Source organism: Dermacentor andersoni, chromosome 7 (genome assembly GCF_023375885.2).
Source record: "Dermacentor andersoni chromosome 7, qqDerAnde1_hic_scaffold, whole genome shotgun sequence".
Lineage (NCBI taxonomy): Eukaryota > Metazoa > Arthropoda > Arachnida > Ixodida > Ixodidae > Dermacentor > Dermacentor andersoni.
In genome coordinates, this window is record NC_092820.1 from 166,749,267 (window position 1) to 166,768,061 (window position 18,795).

Consider the following 18,795-nt stretch of genomic DNA (forward strand, 5'->3'; position numbering starts at 1 on the left):
TGGATTAGTGGGTGGTGTTTTTTTGTAGGCGGGGAGCGACAGTTGTTACGATTATGTGTGCGTTTGGGCGAGCGACTTGAATAGTTCGTATTACGACGTTCATGGACTCGATCGTTTCCGCGGCGCTTTGTGTTATGAGGTCGTGCCTACATTGATAATGAAATGTGTGGTGTCAATTGGCGTAGCACAAACTAGCGTGAGAATAGCTGATGTTTGCGTCCCACTCAGGTATCTTATGTGCGGTGCGTGTGGGCCTGGTGGAAAGTGTTCCTTCGGGTATCTGTCCTGGCTGTCTCCAAGGACTGCTACATGGGCAAATGATAACAAAGGGCTCTTACTCTGTTCCGTCATCGTCAGCCGGCATGGAGATTCCAAATCAAGGAAGGGCTGACAGATGGAATCGCAAACACTGTGGTATAAAGGTTATAAACAAACGCTGTCGAAACACAATGCACAACATTCTACTGAAGTCTATTTGTCTCTCCTCGAATTAGTTCAAACACATAATTACTTCGAATTTGAGCAAAGTTACTACCTACAGATACATGATACAAGCACGGGTACGCCTTTTGCACCAACCTACGCGAACATATTTATAGGGATTCTAGAAACATATGTCCTATCGCGCTGCGCTGACAAGCCCCACACATACCCACGACACATAGGCGACATATTCATAATATGCGGACATGGTCAAGACAGTCTAGATAAATATGTAGCATTTCTAAACTCTTTTCATACAACAATAAAATTCACATCAGAATCTTCAACTGAGCGCATAAACTTTCTAGGCACAACAATATACATTGACGATGGGGCGCTAAATACAACGCTGTATAGGAAACCTTTCGACAAACGACAGTACGTAGACTATAAGAGCCAACATCCCAGACAATGCAAACATGGCATATTTAAAGTCAAAGCCACACGAATACGTCGCATTTGCGTTGAATACCAAGACTACATAGATAGACTCGATCACCTTAAAGAAACCCTATCAAATAGGAACCAGCCAAACAGTGACCTTCAAACCGCCTACACCGCTGCAACCAAACTTGATCGAGCCGAGGTCCTCAAGCCCCGCCCGAGGATCACAAGAACAACAACGCCCTTTCTTAGTACGAAATTATCAAACACACTTCCAAAGGTGAACAACATCCTCAGTAAATACTACCCAATTCTCACCAGCAACCAGGAGCTCAATAAGATTTTCCCGACCCGCCAAGAGTAGTCTACAGACGCAACAGTAATTTTAAAGTTTTCTTGTGCATGCCAAACTAAGGACAAAGACGAAGTTGGGAACCGGTCCCTGTGGCCGCCCCAGGTGCTCCACATGCAAACATATTCAATCTAATACTACAGTAAAATGTACAGCGTCGAATTGCTCACACGAGGTAACTTCGGATTTCACCTGCACATCAAGCAAGGTAGTTTTCTGTTTAGAATGTGCCGTTTGTAGCAAACAATAATAGGTGAGACTGGACAACAAATTCATGCAAGACTGAACGGCCACCGAGCGGATACAAAACACAATTTACCTAAAGCAGTACATAGCAACGTTAATGAACATGGTCATATATTCGACAAAGCAAGGCTCTATATCTTACAAACAAATTTCCGTTCACCTCGCGAAAGAAAATATACGGAATCATACCTCATAAACAAATTTGATTGCCTACACCCGATGGGAATAATTTGGCACATGGAAACTAGGATCTTTAAAAGTGATAACTTAAATCTGAAATTCTCATATCGTCAACGAAGGCACAAACCACATTAGGCCACCAGCGAACCTGAATTCTTAACCTCACCTACTCCTGCATTTCAAGAAAAAAAATTTTCCTGCCTACTGCTTAAATTAATATACTATTTCATGTTTTTACGTTTATATCAGCTGTACGACCCCCTTCTCCTGTGTACACCTGCACCGTCCGCTTTTGTGCATGTCACCCTCCTACTTGTTATTCTGGTTTCGGTTCCCCCCTTTCTTCGTGTTGTCTATCTTTATATATTTGAAACGCCCTCACCAACACATTCCAAAATCCCTGACGCCAGTATAGCTTTTTGGGTGCCTCAGCCACACAGGATATCGCCATTTCTGTATATCGCTGTAACGACACCTATGTTGAGCTACTGGGGCTATCGTCCCTTGAAAGACCATGCCGCTGTCTTCCAATTATCCCATGCATTGCACCCCGACTCCTTGTCGCCTCCTTAACTTCTTCAAAATTGTTCGATGCATTTCTGCTACGCTATTAAAGTAACTCTTTCAACTGATGTTCTTTTTTGTCTCTTTTGTCACTCGCGCACTGACCGCCTGACCGCCTCTTCTAAAGTCACAAGAACCTGCTGCGAACTACACCCCTGAATGCTCCCTAACCTCTCGCTTCCCCAACACCCCACCCCCATGCCCCTTTTTTCTTCTCTTGTTCTTTCTTTCTTTCTTTCTCGGTGTTCCCCCCTTTTTTTCTTTCTCTCCTTTTCTTTCTTTTATTTTCTCCCCACCTTCCCACTCTCCCGCTCTTGACCCCTCGTCTTGGGAGCCACGCTCACAGACCTCAGGCGACAGCGCTCATTCTATTTGAAGTCTCCCCGTTTACAACCAGCCGCCACCGACAACAACCGCAAGTGACGCCACTGCACTAACCCTTTAAAAATAACATGCCGAGGATTACGAGGCCGCCTTTGACGAAGATAGATCTTTCTATCGAAACGTTGGCCAGCCTTTCTGAGGCACCTTATCCCTGTTTATAACCTACCCTAAGGTAGTGGCGCAGCCGAAGTGGCAATATTCTTGGTAGATATCACCATCTGACGTGGTGCCTCAGAAGTCCTCATCACCGACAGGGAAACGGCTTTTACCTCAGAGTTCAAACAAGTAGTTCTGCAATACAGCCAGAAGGGTTACCGGAGGAGAACCGCCTGCCACCCCCAAATGAATGGTTTTACGGAATTCCTGGACAAGGGCGCTCACCGACATGTTAGCAATGTACAACGGCGTAGAACACAGAACGCGGGATGCGGTCCTTCTATACGGACCCTACGCCAACAACACGGCAATGCAAGAGACAACGCAGACGACGCCGTCCAAGAGAGGAACCCGGCCGTGACATTGACGTCATGCTGCTGAACAAGAGTGACGAAGACATCTTCGATGTCGCTGCCTATCTCCATCGTCCCGGCTACCGTGTTTGGATTTGGACGCTAATACACCGAGGACTCCTAAAAAAGCTACTTCGACATTATTTCAGAGAAGGCAAGATTCCCCGACATATTCGAACACTAAATGAGGCCGTACCGGAAAGCATTAGGAAATTATAGCGGTGTCACGCATGGCCTGAAGTCGGCGACATGGTGCGACTTAAGTTATTCTACGCGCGATGAAGTATTGTGTTATTTTATTTCTTTTATCTTTGTCATTTTTGTTTACTACGTGTGCTTTTGTTTGCCCCTTTCGTTTCGTTTGCAGCCTCGAAGCGACGTTCTAAACGGGGGTACATTGACACGTGTACATTGTTTATGTTTTTCCTGTGACCACTTTTCACTGGCTAACCACGGTTACGTGTTATCACCCCCGTCGCAAGACACGCCTTCACTGTAACTTTTCCAAATCTTGTCGCTGATTCTATTCGTGGGCGTGGTGATTTGTGGGCGCCCAGTATGCCCCCGTACTATCGATCAATAGTGTAGCAATTAAAGGAGCGTGCTGAACTGTGCTGGCTGGCACCTCTTTAGGTCCGGAACAAACTGCGCTCAAGACGGGATGGTCAGAGCACGACAGAAAAGGCGTTGTCGTGCTCCGACAGTGCCTTGGCTGTCATGCTCTCACCTTGAGGATAGTTTGTTCACTTCCGAGGGAAATAACTAATCAATAGTGCCGGATCGAAAATATGGAACTGACCCTTCCGTTGTATTATTGAAGCCCATTCTTGTTTCTTCGTCGGCAAGCTCATTATCATCTCAGCCACAACACTGTGGAATCTATTTAAAGTTGATGCAACGGCCGTTTGTGCAGGTGAAATTCTGCAATTATTATTAAGCAAGGAGAGGGTATAGCCCCCGTCTATAATTCAGTGACTATATATAATGAGAAGGAAGTCAGCTGCGTCACCTAACTGCTCGAAAGTAAAATCAGATGATATTCAATTACAAGCAAATAGGCGTAAACGAAATTTTATATATATATATATATATATATATATATATATATATATATATATGCATATAAAGGAAATTGGTCGATGACGCTCACGTTAGTACAATGGGACATGCTCTTGCAATTCGAGCTTTTTATTCGGGTGTAGCAAAAGGTTTGACCACATTTTCCTTCAGAACTTTAACTGTGGCACTTTCAGCCTTTTCCGCCTTGCTTAACACTAAGTGCACCTATATTTACCATAGAAAGCTTGTATCACCACAAGCATGTATCCAACATGTGCTTTTTATATGTCTTTAGGCAAAGAAAACGATCACTCACCTCTGGCCAATGGGCATCAGAATGGAGTTGAAGCTACGGGTGAGTTCAGCTCCCGTCTTCTTACAAAACTGAATCTGTTGCAAAATTTGCGCTGAAGCTAACGCTTGATAAACAAATTTTTATGGACCACTTCAATTGATAATTGGAGCAAATAATGATGAAAAAATACCGGAAAATTGCCCAGCAGCAGCACTATCAGAATATTGCAATACTTTGCTATGAAACAATCGACATTATCCCGATATATTTATATGGCCCTATTGATAGTTTTTAAATTCTTGGCTAGTGACATTACTAGAAATTGTGAGATAACTAACCATCAGTAGCACTCACTGCCCGTAGCTGGGAACACGAAAACGTCGGCAAGATTAGGTTGCAGTTATTACGTGAGCTAGACCACGTGATTTTACAATATCGATAGTGCACTATGGATAGTACTATCAATACTGTGCTCGATGCTATTGCGATGCGATGCAATGCGATGCTATTACCATCGGTACCGAAAGTCCTCTATAAGCAGTACTCTAGAGAGTGCGCCATCGATACTACTAACTATTGTTTGCATCACTAGAGCAAGCTCAACAGACGTGTATTAAAGGACGCGGCATGTTGTTTTAGCCGAAGGACTTTAAAGGTACGGTAAAGAGGAAAATAACTTCCACGGCATCGTAGATTACGCTCCTTTATTCCGAAAATGGTAGCTCATGTTGAAAAAGAAAACCTTATAACCCCCTCCCCCCCCTCAAAATAAGAAGGGAATATGACAGACGTGTAATGACGCAAGATTGAAGGTTACACACCAGCTGGCCTTGACACCATGGATTTTAGCGACAGCTGCTCGGGCTTAGCCATTCATATTCAGGACATCACATAGTACTCTAAAGGTGCCAAGTAGCGACGTTATAGCACCCACAGCGGTGGCTTGGCGGCCATGGTGTTGCGTTGCTAAGCATGGGGTCGTGGAAACAAATCCCAGCCGCGGCGGCCGCATTTCAATGCGAGTAAAAAGCAAAAAAAAAAAAAAAAAAACCATGTCTCCTTCATTGTGGGCAAGCTTAAGATGCCGAGGTGGTCAAAATTATTCCGGAGACCCCCATTACGGCGTGCCTCAAAATGATATCGTTGTTTTGGCACGTAATACCTTTGAATCCAATTCAAATGAATTCACTGAAGTTATCTAGCTTCGAGTACATTTACTGCGCCATAAAGGTCTAAATACGAGAGGATGCTATGAAAGCCGCGGTGTTTCAGAGACGTGCCCGCGCTACGGTTGGTCCTTGAAATAAAAAAGAAACTGAAATCTTCTCGTTTGTTTAAAAAAAAAAGAAAACCAGCGTAATGTCCCATTACAGGGAAGAGTGCGAAAAAATGTACAGGACAGTCGCTGACTACCAACAAAGCATTTGTTTTCTGTGAGCACAACTATGTAAGCATTCCAAAAGAGAGGGTAACACGGGCCCTATAACGTAAAACTATTGCTATATGTTTTTATTGCGATCTCCTGACGTCAAATTTGCGTAACCGCCGACGCAAGCATCGTGTGGAGATCTGCAGTGTTGTCTGAACAGACAAATCAAAGGCTCTCCACGTTTACAGGAAGTCACTTTCGTTTGCTTTAAAAACGAATAACACTGCCTACAGTGAGCAGCTTGTCTTATCTAATTGGCTGACAAGAGGTGAGGGGCACGCTCAGATGGAGAGGGATTCGATGGGGCCGAGCTAGTGCACTGAAAATCGATAGCTGGATGATGAGGGTGACGCCTGCCTACCAACTATTTCTCGAATGGTGGTGAGGGGAAGGGGGGCCAACAGCAAGTGAACTCGCCTCGCCGTCTCCCTTTCCCTATATATATATATATATATGCGTATATATATATATATATATATGCTATCTGGAGGCATCAATGTTGCCGGATTCGAGACCCTCGTTATGTAATGAACAAGAAAAAAGGGGGTTAACTGGGCGGCCCGATCATTATTAATAATATCCTCTTTTTTGCTATAATACTCGGCCATTGGTCAAACGTTTTCGGACTGCGACCATTTCACCTGCCTGTCACGCGACGTTACAAAACCGCGAAAACTCATGGCGTCAAAGTGACGTGTACGCGTAAAACACGAATTAATCTGCCGAAGAAAACAGATTTTTTCGCTAAATAGCCGGAGGCTGCCTCATTCCGGAAGGAATAGAAGTTGACTGCCCACGGATTGCTCAGGCACTAGCTACTGGGAGCGGCCGCGCAGGATATATTTATTTGCGTATATTAATCATTCCATCACCCACAAGCTAAGAGGAAGCGGACGAATCACAGACGTTGGCGCCTACCTTTTCAGTCGGTTATCAACTTTCACTGCGCTGGCTCGGCCCCATCGATCCCCTCTGCACTTGAGTGTCCTCATCGCCTCTTGTCAGCCAATTCGACAAGGAAATCTGCTCAGTGTAGGCAATGCTATTCGCTTTGAAAGCAAAAAAAAAAAAAGTGACCTCCTATAAACGAGGAGCGTGTTTCATTGGGCTTTTCGAAGAACGCTGCGGTTTAGAGCCCAATACATGCGTCGGTGGTTACGTAAATTTGACGTCAGGAGATTGCAACAAAAACAGATTGGAAAAGTCTTACGTTACAGGGCCCTAGCTTTAAGTTATAGCGCCCCAGGTGTGAAACAAGCACATGCGTCCTACTCTACCTAGTATGGTGAATTGCTCAGCTGCGGAGATAGTTAATCTCTTTGTCCGTTATTGCAACTGATGTTGAATTAATACATCCAGGCCTTATGGAATCAATGACGAACGCCTCGTGGATTTCCCGAGCGCGGGTGCGACGGTAGCTGCGGGCGACTCGCGCCCCGTGGAAGTGAGGGCTGCGTCCGCTCTGGGGGGACAACGTGGATCGCCGAATTTCTGCCGGTCTTCGCTCCAAGGCTGTTGGCCCGTTCAAGCAAGCGGTCGTTTATACAACGGCTCGTCTGCCCGATATACAGACCACCACACGACGTAGTAACCTGTCGCACGCAGAATGAGCGAACATTGACTGTGAAAAAGTCTCGACCAGTATAACTTAATTTAGTGTTTCTCCAGTGTCCTTTGATATAACGTTTGTAGACGTTCTAAAGAATGAACTTTCGATTTACCGATCAACGTCGGCAAGCAGGCGCCGTATTCCCGTGCAATCACTTTCGGTACATTAAATTTAGCAGATAACCATCGGTCCAGCCAGCCGGCAAATGGCGTGACACCATATAACGCGACAGTATCTCAAAATCGATGAACCGAGAATGCGGCCCCAGGGCACCGCTATATCGCAGACACTTTTCAAGTTGTTGCCAGTTATGTGTGTGATACTTCATCACAAGAACATTTGCAAGAGCTGAGTGTTGAACTGGTGCCTTTCTCATTTTTCTAGGAGGCGGAAACGGGGGAACGATGGACCCAATGGGCATGGGGATGGGAATGGGTATGGGGATGGGCATGGGCATGGGAATGAGCATGGGAATGGGCATGGGAATGGGCATAGGAATGCGTAAGTGAAATTTCGTCTTTTCGCTATTGCGAATCGTCTTGTATTGTCTGATGACTGATGTGATGTCAAGTAGCTTACTTCTGACCTTGTAGTGCCACATGGCGGCGCTTTTCGTCCAGCATTTACCTGAACCAGAGACATAGGTAGCGGGGCAACCTACATAGAGGAGTTTTGAGGAAGAAAAAAAACTGATAAGGAGATGTACACAAAAATGCTACAATAAAAAACATATGCAGCATACTTGATTAAATCAAACAGGCTAGTGGACAATTTCTAGCCGCCTAGTTTCAAAGGAGATACCAATAAATCGTCACGATCATAGTCAACATCTTCATTTAAATGTAAAGATCAAACAACATATTGTGCTGAAACGTGTAGTTTCACTTCTATTAGTGTTAATTAAGAAACGTAGAACTTTGCAATAGTGCATTCATCGGGACCGGAAAAAAATATTTCACTATATGAGTACCTTCGCTAGAATGACGGTTGACCACGCTCCATTCCTTCAACTGCGATAACATCTTTGAAACCATAATTGGAATATTTTGGTCCCAATTATTATAAAATTTATCTTGATTTCAATGCCAATTACGCATACTTGGCTTTGAGGAGTCGAGTTAAAGTCTATTTTCTACTTTTGTCAATTTTTCTAGAGTAGCGCGGGCAGTTTAAATAATCATCTTCAGCCTCTCTTGTGGGTCGAATCTGATTTAATTACGTGTTCATCTGCAGCCATCAGTGCTTAAGGCTGCGGATACATCATCGTTATCGTTAGTCTCATCTTCAGTGGCATTAGAGGAGACCGTACAGCGTGTCTATCTTCATATGGCATCATGCCAATTGACTAGGCTGCACTGTCACAGTGTAGCGTTTCTTGAAAAGAGGAATGTTCGTCTACAAGCATCCTGCCGACAAGCTTAAGAGTTTGTTTATTTCTCCCATGCCATTTCACACCAAGATGTGTAGGTAGATAACACTGCACATTTCGAGAAATAAACGTTAACGGTTTGGAGAGAAACAGGACCCTAGGAATATGTGGTGCGGCGGACAGCATTTTTCAAGTCAAATGTGACGACTTCGCAGTACTGAAGAACAGATGACGTACTTTCTTTGAAGATAATGCACACTGCGCTCCCAGTGTTACTTGGTCTAGTGGTTGCTAAGCATCAATCTCATTCCGAGGTAGAAACAGTAGTTTTGCTTAGCAAGTTCCGCGAGGTGTCGATAGGGTGGGCAGACCATCGATCATGCTCTACATGTGAACTGTTTCCTCTGAGGAAAAAAAAATGAACACATGGCAATATACACGCTGAAGACCGACAAAGCCGGATGCAATACTCATTGTTTATTCACCCTAACTGTAAATATTAAGCCATTTCGAAGACCCAGGTCCAGGCTGTTCGGCGAGGGACAGTGGTGCACAGATGCACCAGTTTGAATTAGCACGCGGATTAAAACAATTGCTTTTGCACAATGGCATTCAATACACTGACTGCGGATATTTACGCTTTAGCCTATCTGTCAGACATTGCAACGCGAAGCGTTAAGGGCCCCGTGTCGCAGGAAATCGGGTGTCAGTGTCGGCGAAGTTGTTCGCGAGCGAAAATATCGGTATACATTTAGGTATATGTATTTCTCATGCCTTTCTATATGACATGGGGTATCTGCGGGTTATATTGCCACACCATTTTTTCACTAAAACAGCTCATACCTCATCTCAGATTGTAGAAAAATTATTCCTCGAAGTGTTGAGAATAACAGCTCACAAACAAATGTCATGAATCAAAACATCGACAGCGCATGCCTTTTATGTTAAATCTTCTCATAACCCTGACAGACGGGCAAAACTAAAGTCCTTTGCAGTAAACCCCTTTTGTTACTCTGAAGGTGCCTTTGCCGAAAGGAGTTGCGCCGATGACACACCACACCGCACCAACTCCCTTAGGTGGTTGCTCAGATGAACGCCGCAAGAAAAGTGGTGCTGCTTGCTAAAGCAGGAAGAGAGAAAACATTTTTCAAAAGCTGTGTATTTAGGTTACACTCAGCTGCTGTAGAACCCAAAATGTTTTTTTTTTTGCGTTGTTGACGGCTTATAATGCGCATATTAGTTTATTTTATTCGCGTGTTCGCGCTCTTAGCAGCAGTTTGAATTGGTCCAGCAACTATGCACAGTCGGTGTTTTGCTATGCTACAGTGTACTAGAATAGCCGTGAATGCTGTTTATTCTGGTGCTGACCACGTTTCTGTCGTCCTTTTCCATGTCTTTGTTGTCCCTTCCTTCGTGCGTGCAGGCGTAACGCGTTTTATTCAATGTGTTATTCGCACAATTGTGATCGCGTGGCAGAACTGCGCATTTGCATCATGGCTCAGCGAAACGCTAGCGATGAAGGAAGAGTTGAGGTCGCTCTGACGCTTGTCGCTCTCGGATCTCTTTTAGATGTGATAAACGCAGCCAAGGCGAAACTGGAAAACATCAAACGTCCACTCATCCTGAGCATGCTTCATGTTGGCTGCTTCGGCCACTGTAGCCTCGAGCCGCTTATTGCGGAAGGTGGGCCTACGTGCGCAACGAACGATGGTTTCACGATGCTAACACACCAAAGACGACGCAGGAAATGACACTGCCGGCATTCAACATGACGGCGCTATCGACGTGATGCGAACGTTTGAGACTGTAGCTAGAGTAAATCTTCACTGTCCGAGAAATCGCATTACCGCCAAAAATTCAAACGTTTTCGCAAAGTCAAAAAATACTTATGGGGCACCGTATTTGTGTGGCAGGTTTCCTTCTATTGACGAGTTGTGCACGCTGTGTGTGAACGTAACTCCTTTTTCCCTCGAGAAGTAGATGCGCGATCTCCTTTCCTGCAAAGGAACTTTGCCTGAAGGGATGTACTCCTTTACCGTGTGTCACTGCGCTTGAACGCCTTTCCGGTAGATGTCCCCTTACCTAAAGGACTTTAGAGTGCCCGTGCGTCAGGGGTATCAGACTTAAATAGTAGAAATGTGAAACGATAACAGAAACCTGAAAATGATGTAATTTTTTAGCACGGCTGTGCACTACCTCCAGGATCTGCCCGCACATGAGGCAGCATTTCAACCAGAAAGTTCACATTTGTGCATAGCGTTCACCGCCGCCGTTTCCCTCTAAACATTACGGTTGCGTGAGCTGCAGTTGCCGGGAAGCGTGAGAGGCAGTCAGTGATCTTTGAATGCTATCGTGTTCCACTCTTAAACGTGAAGTTTAAGCCTTCTCCACCTGAAGAGTTGCCTTAGTTCGAGAAGAAAGCTTTATTATTGAAACATTAAAGCTTAGTTGGTTGTGGTATATCAGAGGCCACATAATCTAGTCTAGAAGTGTTTCCTCGGGCATTCTGAGGATTAATTTTATTGAATGCATCATGCTGTTGCGTTAAGAATCACTGTAGGCCCGCCATGTTGTACAGGTCTCTTTCTTATTTCCAGGTAGAATGATGGGCCTCATGATGGTAAACCAAATAGGCAAAAATGGTAAGTGGAGCAGCTGCAAAACCAAATTCATGTGCTCTACCAAATGGTTGCAATGATGGCTCAATAATGAAGCATTTCCGCAGGTTGGATTAGTTCTATAGATTTTGGGGCTTTGCGCAACGCTTTCTACAACATGTGCTGTACATGGTTGTAGTTGCTTCTTCTTTCGTTGAATGTACGCACGATTATGACCTCTGCGCTATTTCTGCTAGGCGAAGCACATGTGCTCATTTTACAAATTTCTTGATGGTAACTACAACAATTTCTTCCACAAGCTTGGTTATATGGGCACAACGCGGTCCTGCTAGATGCCAACAATGTTTATTTGACAGTGCGTGTAATTTAAGCACTGCAAGTTCACAGTTCATTTGAATAATCGTTCGGCGACTTCTTAGAATCCATCAGTGGCACTTTATGTATCGAACGACCAAGGGCCCCCTAATTTCACTTTATTAAAGGTATATTTACGACGAGTATACCTAGACAACTTTCACCTTACTAGACCGGCACAAGGAAGTGGACGCACGCAGCGCTGATGTGGGCTCATTTTCTTGTCCCCGTCTAGTCAGCTGAAAACACAATTATAGAGAAATTGCTTTGGCTGATTATGGTCTCTAGAGCCTTTCACGTCCAGGGTACCATAATATCATTCCTACAGGGAAAGCAATTACTGCATGCTTGAGCAAACTCATGCCAAGACATTAATCAAAAATAGCATGTGCTTGCAACACGAAGGCAACCACTGCAGCATTTGTCACAGCCATTCCGGCGAACTCGATCTTTGGTGCTGTACTTCAATTATTAACAAGGATAATTCACTTGAATTTCTATAGCTGTTGACTTTGGCGTAAAATGTTCATGAAGAGCAAAACTTTCGTGCTGTGCTGAAAAAAATTCTTGAGAAATAAAATAGTCCGAATTAGGTCACCGCCGAAGCTGGCGCCGCTGAGCAGCAATGGAACAGTAAAAGTAGTCAAAGATAAGTTTGCAAGTATATGGCACACAAATGTGCATTACCCATTCAAGATGAGTACACTTGAAGAGCAGTGGCCGGAAGTCAAGAAAATATTTATTGGGGCCACGAAGTGCAAGGTAATGATTTCTTCATTGAACAAGGCCCAAGAACGCAATTACGCAGCATTGACAAGAAACGAACTAGAAAGTCGTGGATCTATTGCTAACAAATCTATCGATGCAGTCACCACTCCCGACTGGGCCATGCAGAGGTGTCACACACATTACTAAATCAGGAAATTAATTTTAGTCACGAGAAAGTCACGCGCGTGGGATGCGGTAATGAGTCATGAAATATTTATAAAACCCATTTCACGTGCCCGATCGTTGATGCACAAGCAAGGGGAATAGATGTACAGGCGTGAGCCGCCCCAATGAACACCGTTTAAAGGCAATGACAAATGCGTGTTGCCTGTGGGGACACTGCTCAAAAGATAATGATTTATTTGTAGTGGAGAGGTGCGCCATCTAACACCGAGCGGCATGTCTCGCCGTGTTTTACCATAGCGCTGACGAACCTCGGCACTGTACCGTTGCAGGGACATCGTGAACTGCCCGTGTGTGACCGTAGGCTAGGCCGTTAACCTATACGATATTGAGAACTAATCTCAAGAAGATCACCGAGGTAGCGTCAGAACTTTGCTGCCGAGGTGAGGCAAGTGTAGCGAGCACCAATAAGCAGTCAATGACGCCAGTGCACTTCACGTGAAGACGACAAACATGTTAGAGACGGCTACCTATTCGGCCTGAAGTGGACAGGCCTAGACAGGACAGGACCCGCTGTATCAGGCGATGACGCAATTTTTTGTGCATTAGTGTAAAGAAATTTTGCGGGAAAAGTCGACAAAAAAAACCATTGAAAAATAACTTTTTGCCATCTCCACAGCCATAACGTGTGCATGTCTGAAGCCTATGAAGTCAGAACCCCAGACAAAGATAGCAATTGTGCATTTAATTTTTCGAAGCCTTAAAGAACTGACGTGATAACTAAAACTGTTCGCCATGACTGCCCTTTTGCGCAGCTCTCTTCGTGCTCACAAACATACTTCGAACTAACGCTCGCTGCTGCATGCAAAGGGAATGCATGAATGTGCCAGCGGACTGTTCAGTAAACATGTGGCTTTGATTTCCAGTTGTAACAAGGTAACTTGCCTTCTGAAATTATCGGTCTGTGGCTCACGACGATAAAAAGTAGAGACAAAGATGGCGTACGGGTGAGCCTTTCTCATATCGAAAAATTGCAGTGAGGACGAGGAGCTTGTGGCTGATGCTCCGTATCAACGATCGTTGTCTTCTCCTGTGTCACTCGGAATCGTCCTGCGCTGCCTATTGATCCGTTCAGTGAGCAATTGAAGCAGTTTTATTGTGACAAACACCTATTGTTAATGCCACCAAGGAAAATGCACAGCCGGTGCTTTCTCAGATCTCGCGCGCTCTACTTTAGCCTCGGCCACTAGCGTTAGTGAAGTAAAATGATTGGCGACGTTTTAGTATACGCTATACAACACTTTAAGTCAACTCTGGCATTTGAGTTGATAATTTACCATTTAGCTGATAATTGCCCTATTTCATCAATAAGGTCAATTGAAAAAATTACCTCGTTTTCAAGAGAACAGTGAACAATACTGAGTTGACTGGATACTCGAAACGTGCAAATGCTCTTTTTTATAATTGGCCCAAGGTTGATGTAGTACCTGTTTGAGCGTTCATGAAGGTCCAAACATTAAACCGGAAAAATGCGTTCACCTTGCGTTCCTACATTTAGTCGCCAACCTAAGCAGATACAGCGAAACACAGAATAAGGGAAATACCCTCGCTGAAAACCTTTCCTTGGTCTGTTTGTTTCATACATAAGAGTAATTTTAAGTGCGGTCGCACATGAAGACGACAGCATCAATGCAAATAAAATTGTCATACGAAGAAATCAAGGCATGGGTGGGTAAGTTTCATGTGCCTGAACATCGTCCTCGTACTGGCACCATTGTCAAGAGGTAAATACCATTACATAGCCATACAAATTACTATGCTTCAATTGCATGGGACAAAACAGAACCAATTCTTGCGCACAGTTTCTAGTCTGTAGAAAACCGTAAGGAATATTTCGGGACATGGAGCTCTACATATTGAAGCAGCGTCACTGCCATAAAGAAGACACTGGGATTCTCTATTTTCATAATGTCACACTTTTTTTCGTATCTTCTTCACCAGTGACATGTAGATGTGTGGCATCAAATAATAAAAATATTAAAATGGCGAGATGAATATTTAAGGGTCCACGGGAAAATTGAGTGCACTGAAAATTTTAAGTAATGCACACCAATTAACAACGGAGTGTCAGGCATGGTATGCATCAAATGTACTAAAAACAGGTGGTAGCATTGCCCGCAGTTGCCGAGCTCTTATGTTACAGTTTAATAAGATGACGCTGAAAACAGTAAGTGAAAAAAAAAGAAAAACTGGCAATGGAAGAGACAGGCACATCTTACACGTGGCTCATTTGCTTTGGATAAAGTGATAGTGACACATATATACCTCCGGGACCAGCTATGTTGTACTGCATATAGGACTTATTCTATTCCCGTTGTTACGCTAACATGTGTTATAGAGTAATGCGTAGCTGTCATTTAAACAAAGCGTGTTTCTAGGATTTTCTGAAATGTCACCGTGGAAGCAATGCACATTATACTGTATCCTAAAGGCTTCCGCAGCTAAGATCTCGCACTGAAGTCCACACACGTAAGAAAACCGTCATCACACGTGTCCTTATTTCAGAAAGCAGAATAGGAACGCATTTATTTCAGCAAACCACGTGTTATCACCGTCCTATTGTACAGGCTGCGTTGACTTTGTGAATATGACATAGACTGAATCCCTCTTGTCTACAGTGGACAATCGCCCGACTTGTCCGCTGCCTTTCATAAAAAAATAATGGAGGCAAACGCCACATTGAGACCACACATGGACATGTGGACATGTCGCGTAATAGGTCCATGTAATATATACCAAACATGGATGAATCCCAGCAAGGCTACCGCGAGCTAGATGGTGCGGACGCTTGCGCAGCTTGTAGCCGGTCACTCTGCCACTCTAAACAAATATAATTCTGATTGCATGTGTGATACTGCTAAGTAGGAATTTAGTTCTGCTAGCTACAACCTTCTTAAAGATTTTTTTAAAGCTCTACCAAAATTGAACTCGAGAAGAGGCGCAAACACTTTTGAAACCACGGGAAACCGATAAAGCATCTTATAATAGAAACAAACGAAGATAATCTACGCTAGGTACCCTGCAATATCCTAGCAGCCCTGAAATTCCACCTTAGGAGCGCGAGAAAGCGATTGGTTCAGCTGAATGCAGGTTCGATTGCTGAGGCTGCACTCATATAAACAAAATGAAGTAAAATCGCATGTACAGGCTTTTGGACGTCTTTGAATGGCCAGCTCGTGTTGGTTCAAATTAACCCTGAGCGATCCATCATAGTCGTAGACCTTCTGTTGCTTCGAGAATGTAAATACAATCACCATTGCTATCAAATGAGGTTACAGAACATTTGCTGTAAATGTTTTGAAACATGCGTATACTGCATCGCATTTTATTTTTTTTCTAGTTGCTAATGCAGTCGTGGGCGTAACGAGGGAGATTGTTGCAGCAAAGCGAGCTGCTGAAGCGGGTAAGTGCACCTGACACTTTCCTTACAAAAACTATTTTGCAAGAGGTGACGTAGGCTTTCGAAGTGTTTCATAAAAGCGCATTACTGCCGAACATGCCATGCTATGCAGTTATGTTTTTAAAAGCTCTTGAGTCCATCCGAATCCGCGCTATTAGATTTATTGTCTCTGTTATTCTCACTATTTTAGCGTTACTGAGCTAAAACATAGAGCGAATCTTCGTAGTCTTGAGTTACGCAGAAAGATAGCGCGCCTGTATCTCTACGATAAGTTTTATGCATCGTCTCTTGCCCGCTCGATTATCATACCAGCTCATCGCCTTTTGCTCCGCAACAGTCATTCTAAAGCTGCATGCTCCCCGCCCGCGCGCACTACTGTGCATCTCGTTTTCCATACGAACAGCGAACGACTGGAATTATCTGCCCACCGATGCTGCGCGCCCCTCCAATCCTAGCCACTTCAAGTCATTCATCGAAGACCTCGCACAAATGTAACCCACCCGTCATGTAAAACTCTGCTTCAGGGGCAACTGGTATAAATAAAAAAATAAATAAATAAATAATTAAATAAATAACTTTACTGGAGGTACGTTAACCGTGCTGGCTTCCTTGCAATAGCGGAAGGGTTGAAATCTGGGCCAGTTGGTACATACTTGAACGAGAAAACCAGTCAAAAACACAAAGGACAAGATGAGATGTTCACACCACAACGACTAATAAACCTCAGTTGATAGTCCAGTCGTTGTGGTGTGAACATCTCATCTTGTCCTTTGTGTTTTTGACTGGTTTTCTCGTTCAAGTTTGCAATAGCGATTTTAACAGGATAGGGTTCAGGAGCGCATGTCGCCGAAAAATCAGTGTCGGGGTTGGACGTCGTTTCGACAAAGATTTTCGAACCACCCATACGCAGGCCGTCCATGTGACGCAAAGAATTTACTAAACTACTAAGCTAAAATACGTAGAAACATCGTAAACTATGACTTGCACACAGCGTACACACAGGATAGATCTCGGATTGCAATTTGACTATGCGAGAAAATATTACTGTTATATGGAAAATCAAAGAAACCCTTTACCAGCGCTTCTAGCATTCACAAACCAGCCGCGGCGTCCGCCATTTGCGTGCGCCGGCGCGCAAATCTCAAAGGCCATAAAGCAGCGCGCCCGGTTCCTTGCAACACCTACAGGTGGCGCTCGCCTCCGACACAAGAGGCCGCGTTTCTACCAGAAATCGCGCCTATGAGCATAGCATTCTCGGCCGGCGATTCCCGGGAAACATTACGGTTACATACGCTCCACTTGCCAGGAAGCGTGACAAGCAGTCGGGGATCTTTGAATGCAACCGCGTTCCACTCTTAAAAGCGAAGCTTAAGAGGGAGCTTTAGCTCGGGCCCAACTCCGATGCGGCCTATTCAAATACATGTAGAACGAAAAAACTTTTTCTGAGATAACGCCTGGACAGATTTTGTTGAAATTTGTTGCATTTGAGAGAGAAAGTTAAATTCTAGTGACTCTTGCAAGCGGAATTTCAATTCCCCCCCCCCCCCCCCCCATGGCCTGAATATTGTTACAATTTTCACAAATTCGAAAGTTTGAAAAAAGAAATAATAGCACCAAGTTTACAAATAAATAGCTATGCATCAAGAACAGATATTGCGGTCGTGCAAACGGCATCCATTAGCTCATTGGACGCGGACAAACTGAATATGTCATTTTATATCTTACGTGAATTTGTTACGTTGTTTACAAGGGGTCTGCAGAAGCTGTGTTTCCGTATTAATAATGTTTTGGGATTCTTGTGTAATATATCAATTTTGTCCGCTTTAGATGTAATATTAGATGCAATTCTCATAATTGGGGTATCATTTTCCCGGCTGAGTTACAAAATTGTAAACTTGATAGTTTCGCTTGCTGAAAATTTTTTACTTTGCCACTTTTTAATTACAAATTTACGACCCGAATCCAAAATTTGAAACCAACAGTCACTAGATATTAAGTGTTTGTCTTTTAAATGCAACAAACCTCGCCAGATTTGGTGCAGTGGGTTGCCGAGGAAAACGGATTCTCCTTTTACATGTATTTAGATAGGAGCACTCGAGCCAGAGTTTCCTCTTAAGCGACCTACAATTCTTTCTTTGTAAAGCCTTACTCGACCGAACAGAAGGCAGCACTGAAGTACGAGGTAGCGGTGTTACATATTGCGTTGCAGTACGCTTATGGGTGAATAAACGTGTTTTTGTTTTTTTGCTAGGTGTTTGCTCACTTTTGTTATCTTAAGAAAGGTGCAAGTGACGTAGTACGTATGGCTATGTCAACTCTGTGATCTGCTGTCGGCCCGCGTTCTCAAAAGTGCTCAAGATTCCACTTTTGTTCAATTCAATACGCTTCCAGATGGTTGAACACCACATGTACTTGGACGATGTTGCTTGCAGTGACTATTTGACATGGGTGTTACACAAATAAAAGCGCTCAATGAGCACTTCAACCCTATTCAATAACTCTCTTCACCGGTTTAATCCTATTATACGCCACGAACAATATCATCGTTGATACGCACAAAGAATGTGCGCTCCTCAGGTAAAAAAAATGGGTACACATATGCGGCATTT

General features: G+C 44.0%; 1 protein-coding gene and 1 long non-coding RNA gene across 6 annotated transcripts in view; one reads left to right on the plus strand and one right to left on the minus strand.

The window, feature by feature from the left end:
• Positions 1-18,795, minus strand: part of LOC129385288 (uncharacterized) — a 482,098-nt gene that overhangs the window by 273,449 nt on the left and 189,854 nt on the right. The gene's annotated exons all lie outside the window — the stretch shown is intronic.
• Positions 1-18,795, plus strand: part of LOC126533108 (uncharacterized) — a 57,289-nt gene that overhangs the window by 29,573 nt on the left and 8,921 nt on the right. For all 4 annotated transcript variants that reach the window (XM_050180371.3, XM_055071818.2, XM_055071817.2 and 1 more), the window contains 4 exons: positions 4,457-4,516; positions 7,879-7,995; positions 11,461-11,505; positions 16,127-16,189. In XM_050180371.3, the coding sequence (XP_050036328.2) occupies positions 4,457-4,516; positions 7,879-7,995; positions 11,461-11,505; positions 16,127-16,189 (285 nt within the window). The remainder of the gene's footprint in view (positions 1-4,456; positions 4,517-7,878; positions 7,996-11,460; positions 11,506-16,126; positions 16,190-18,795) is intronic.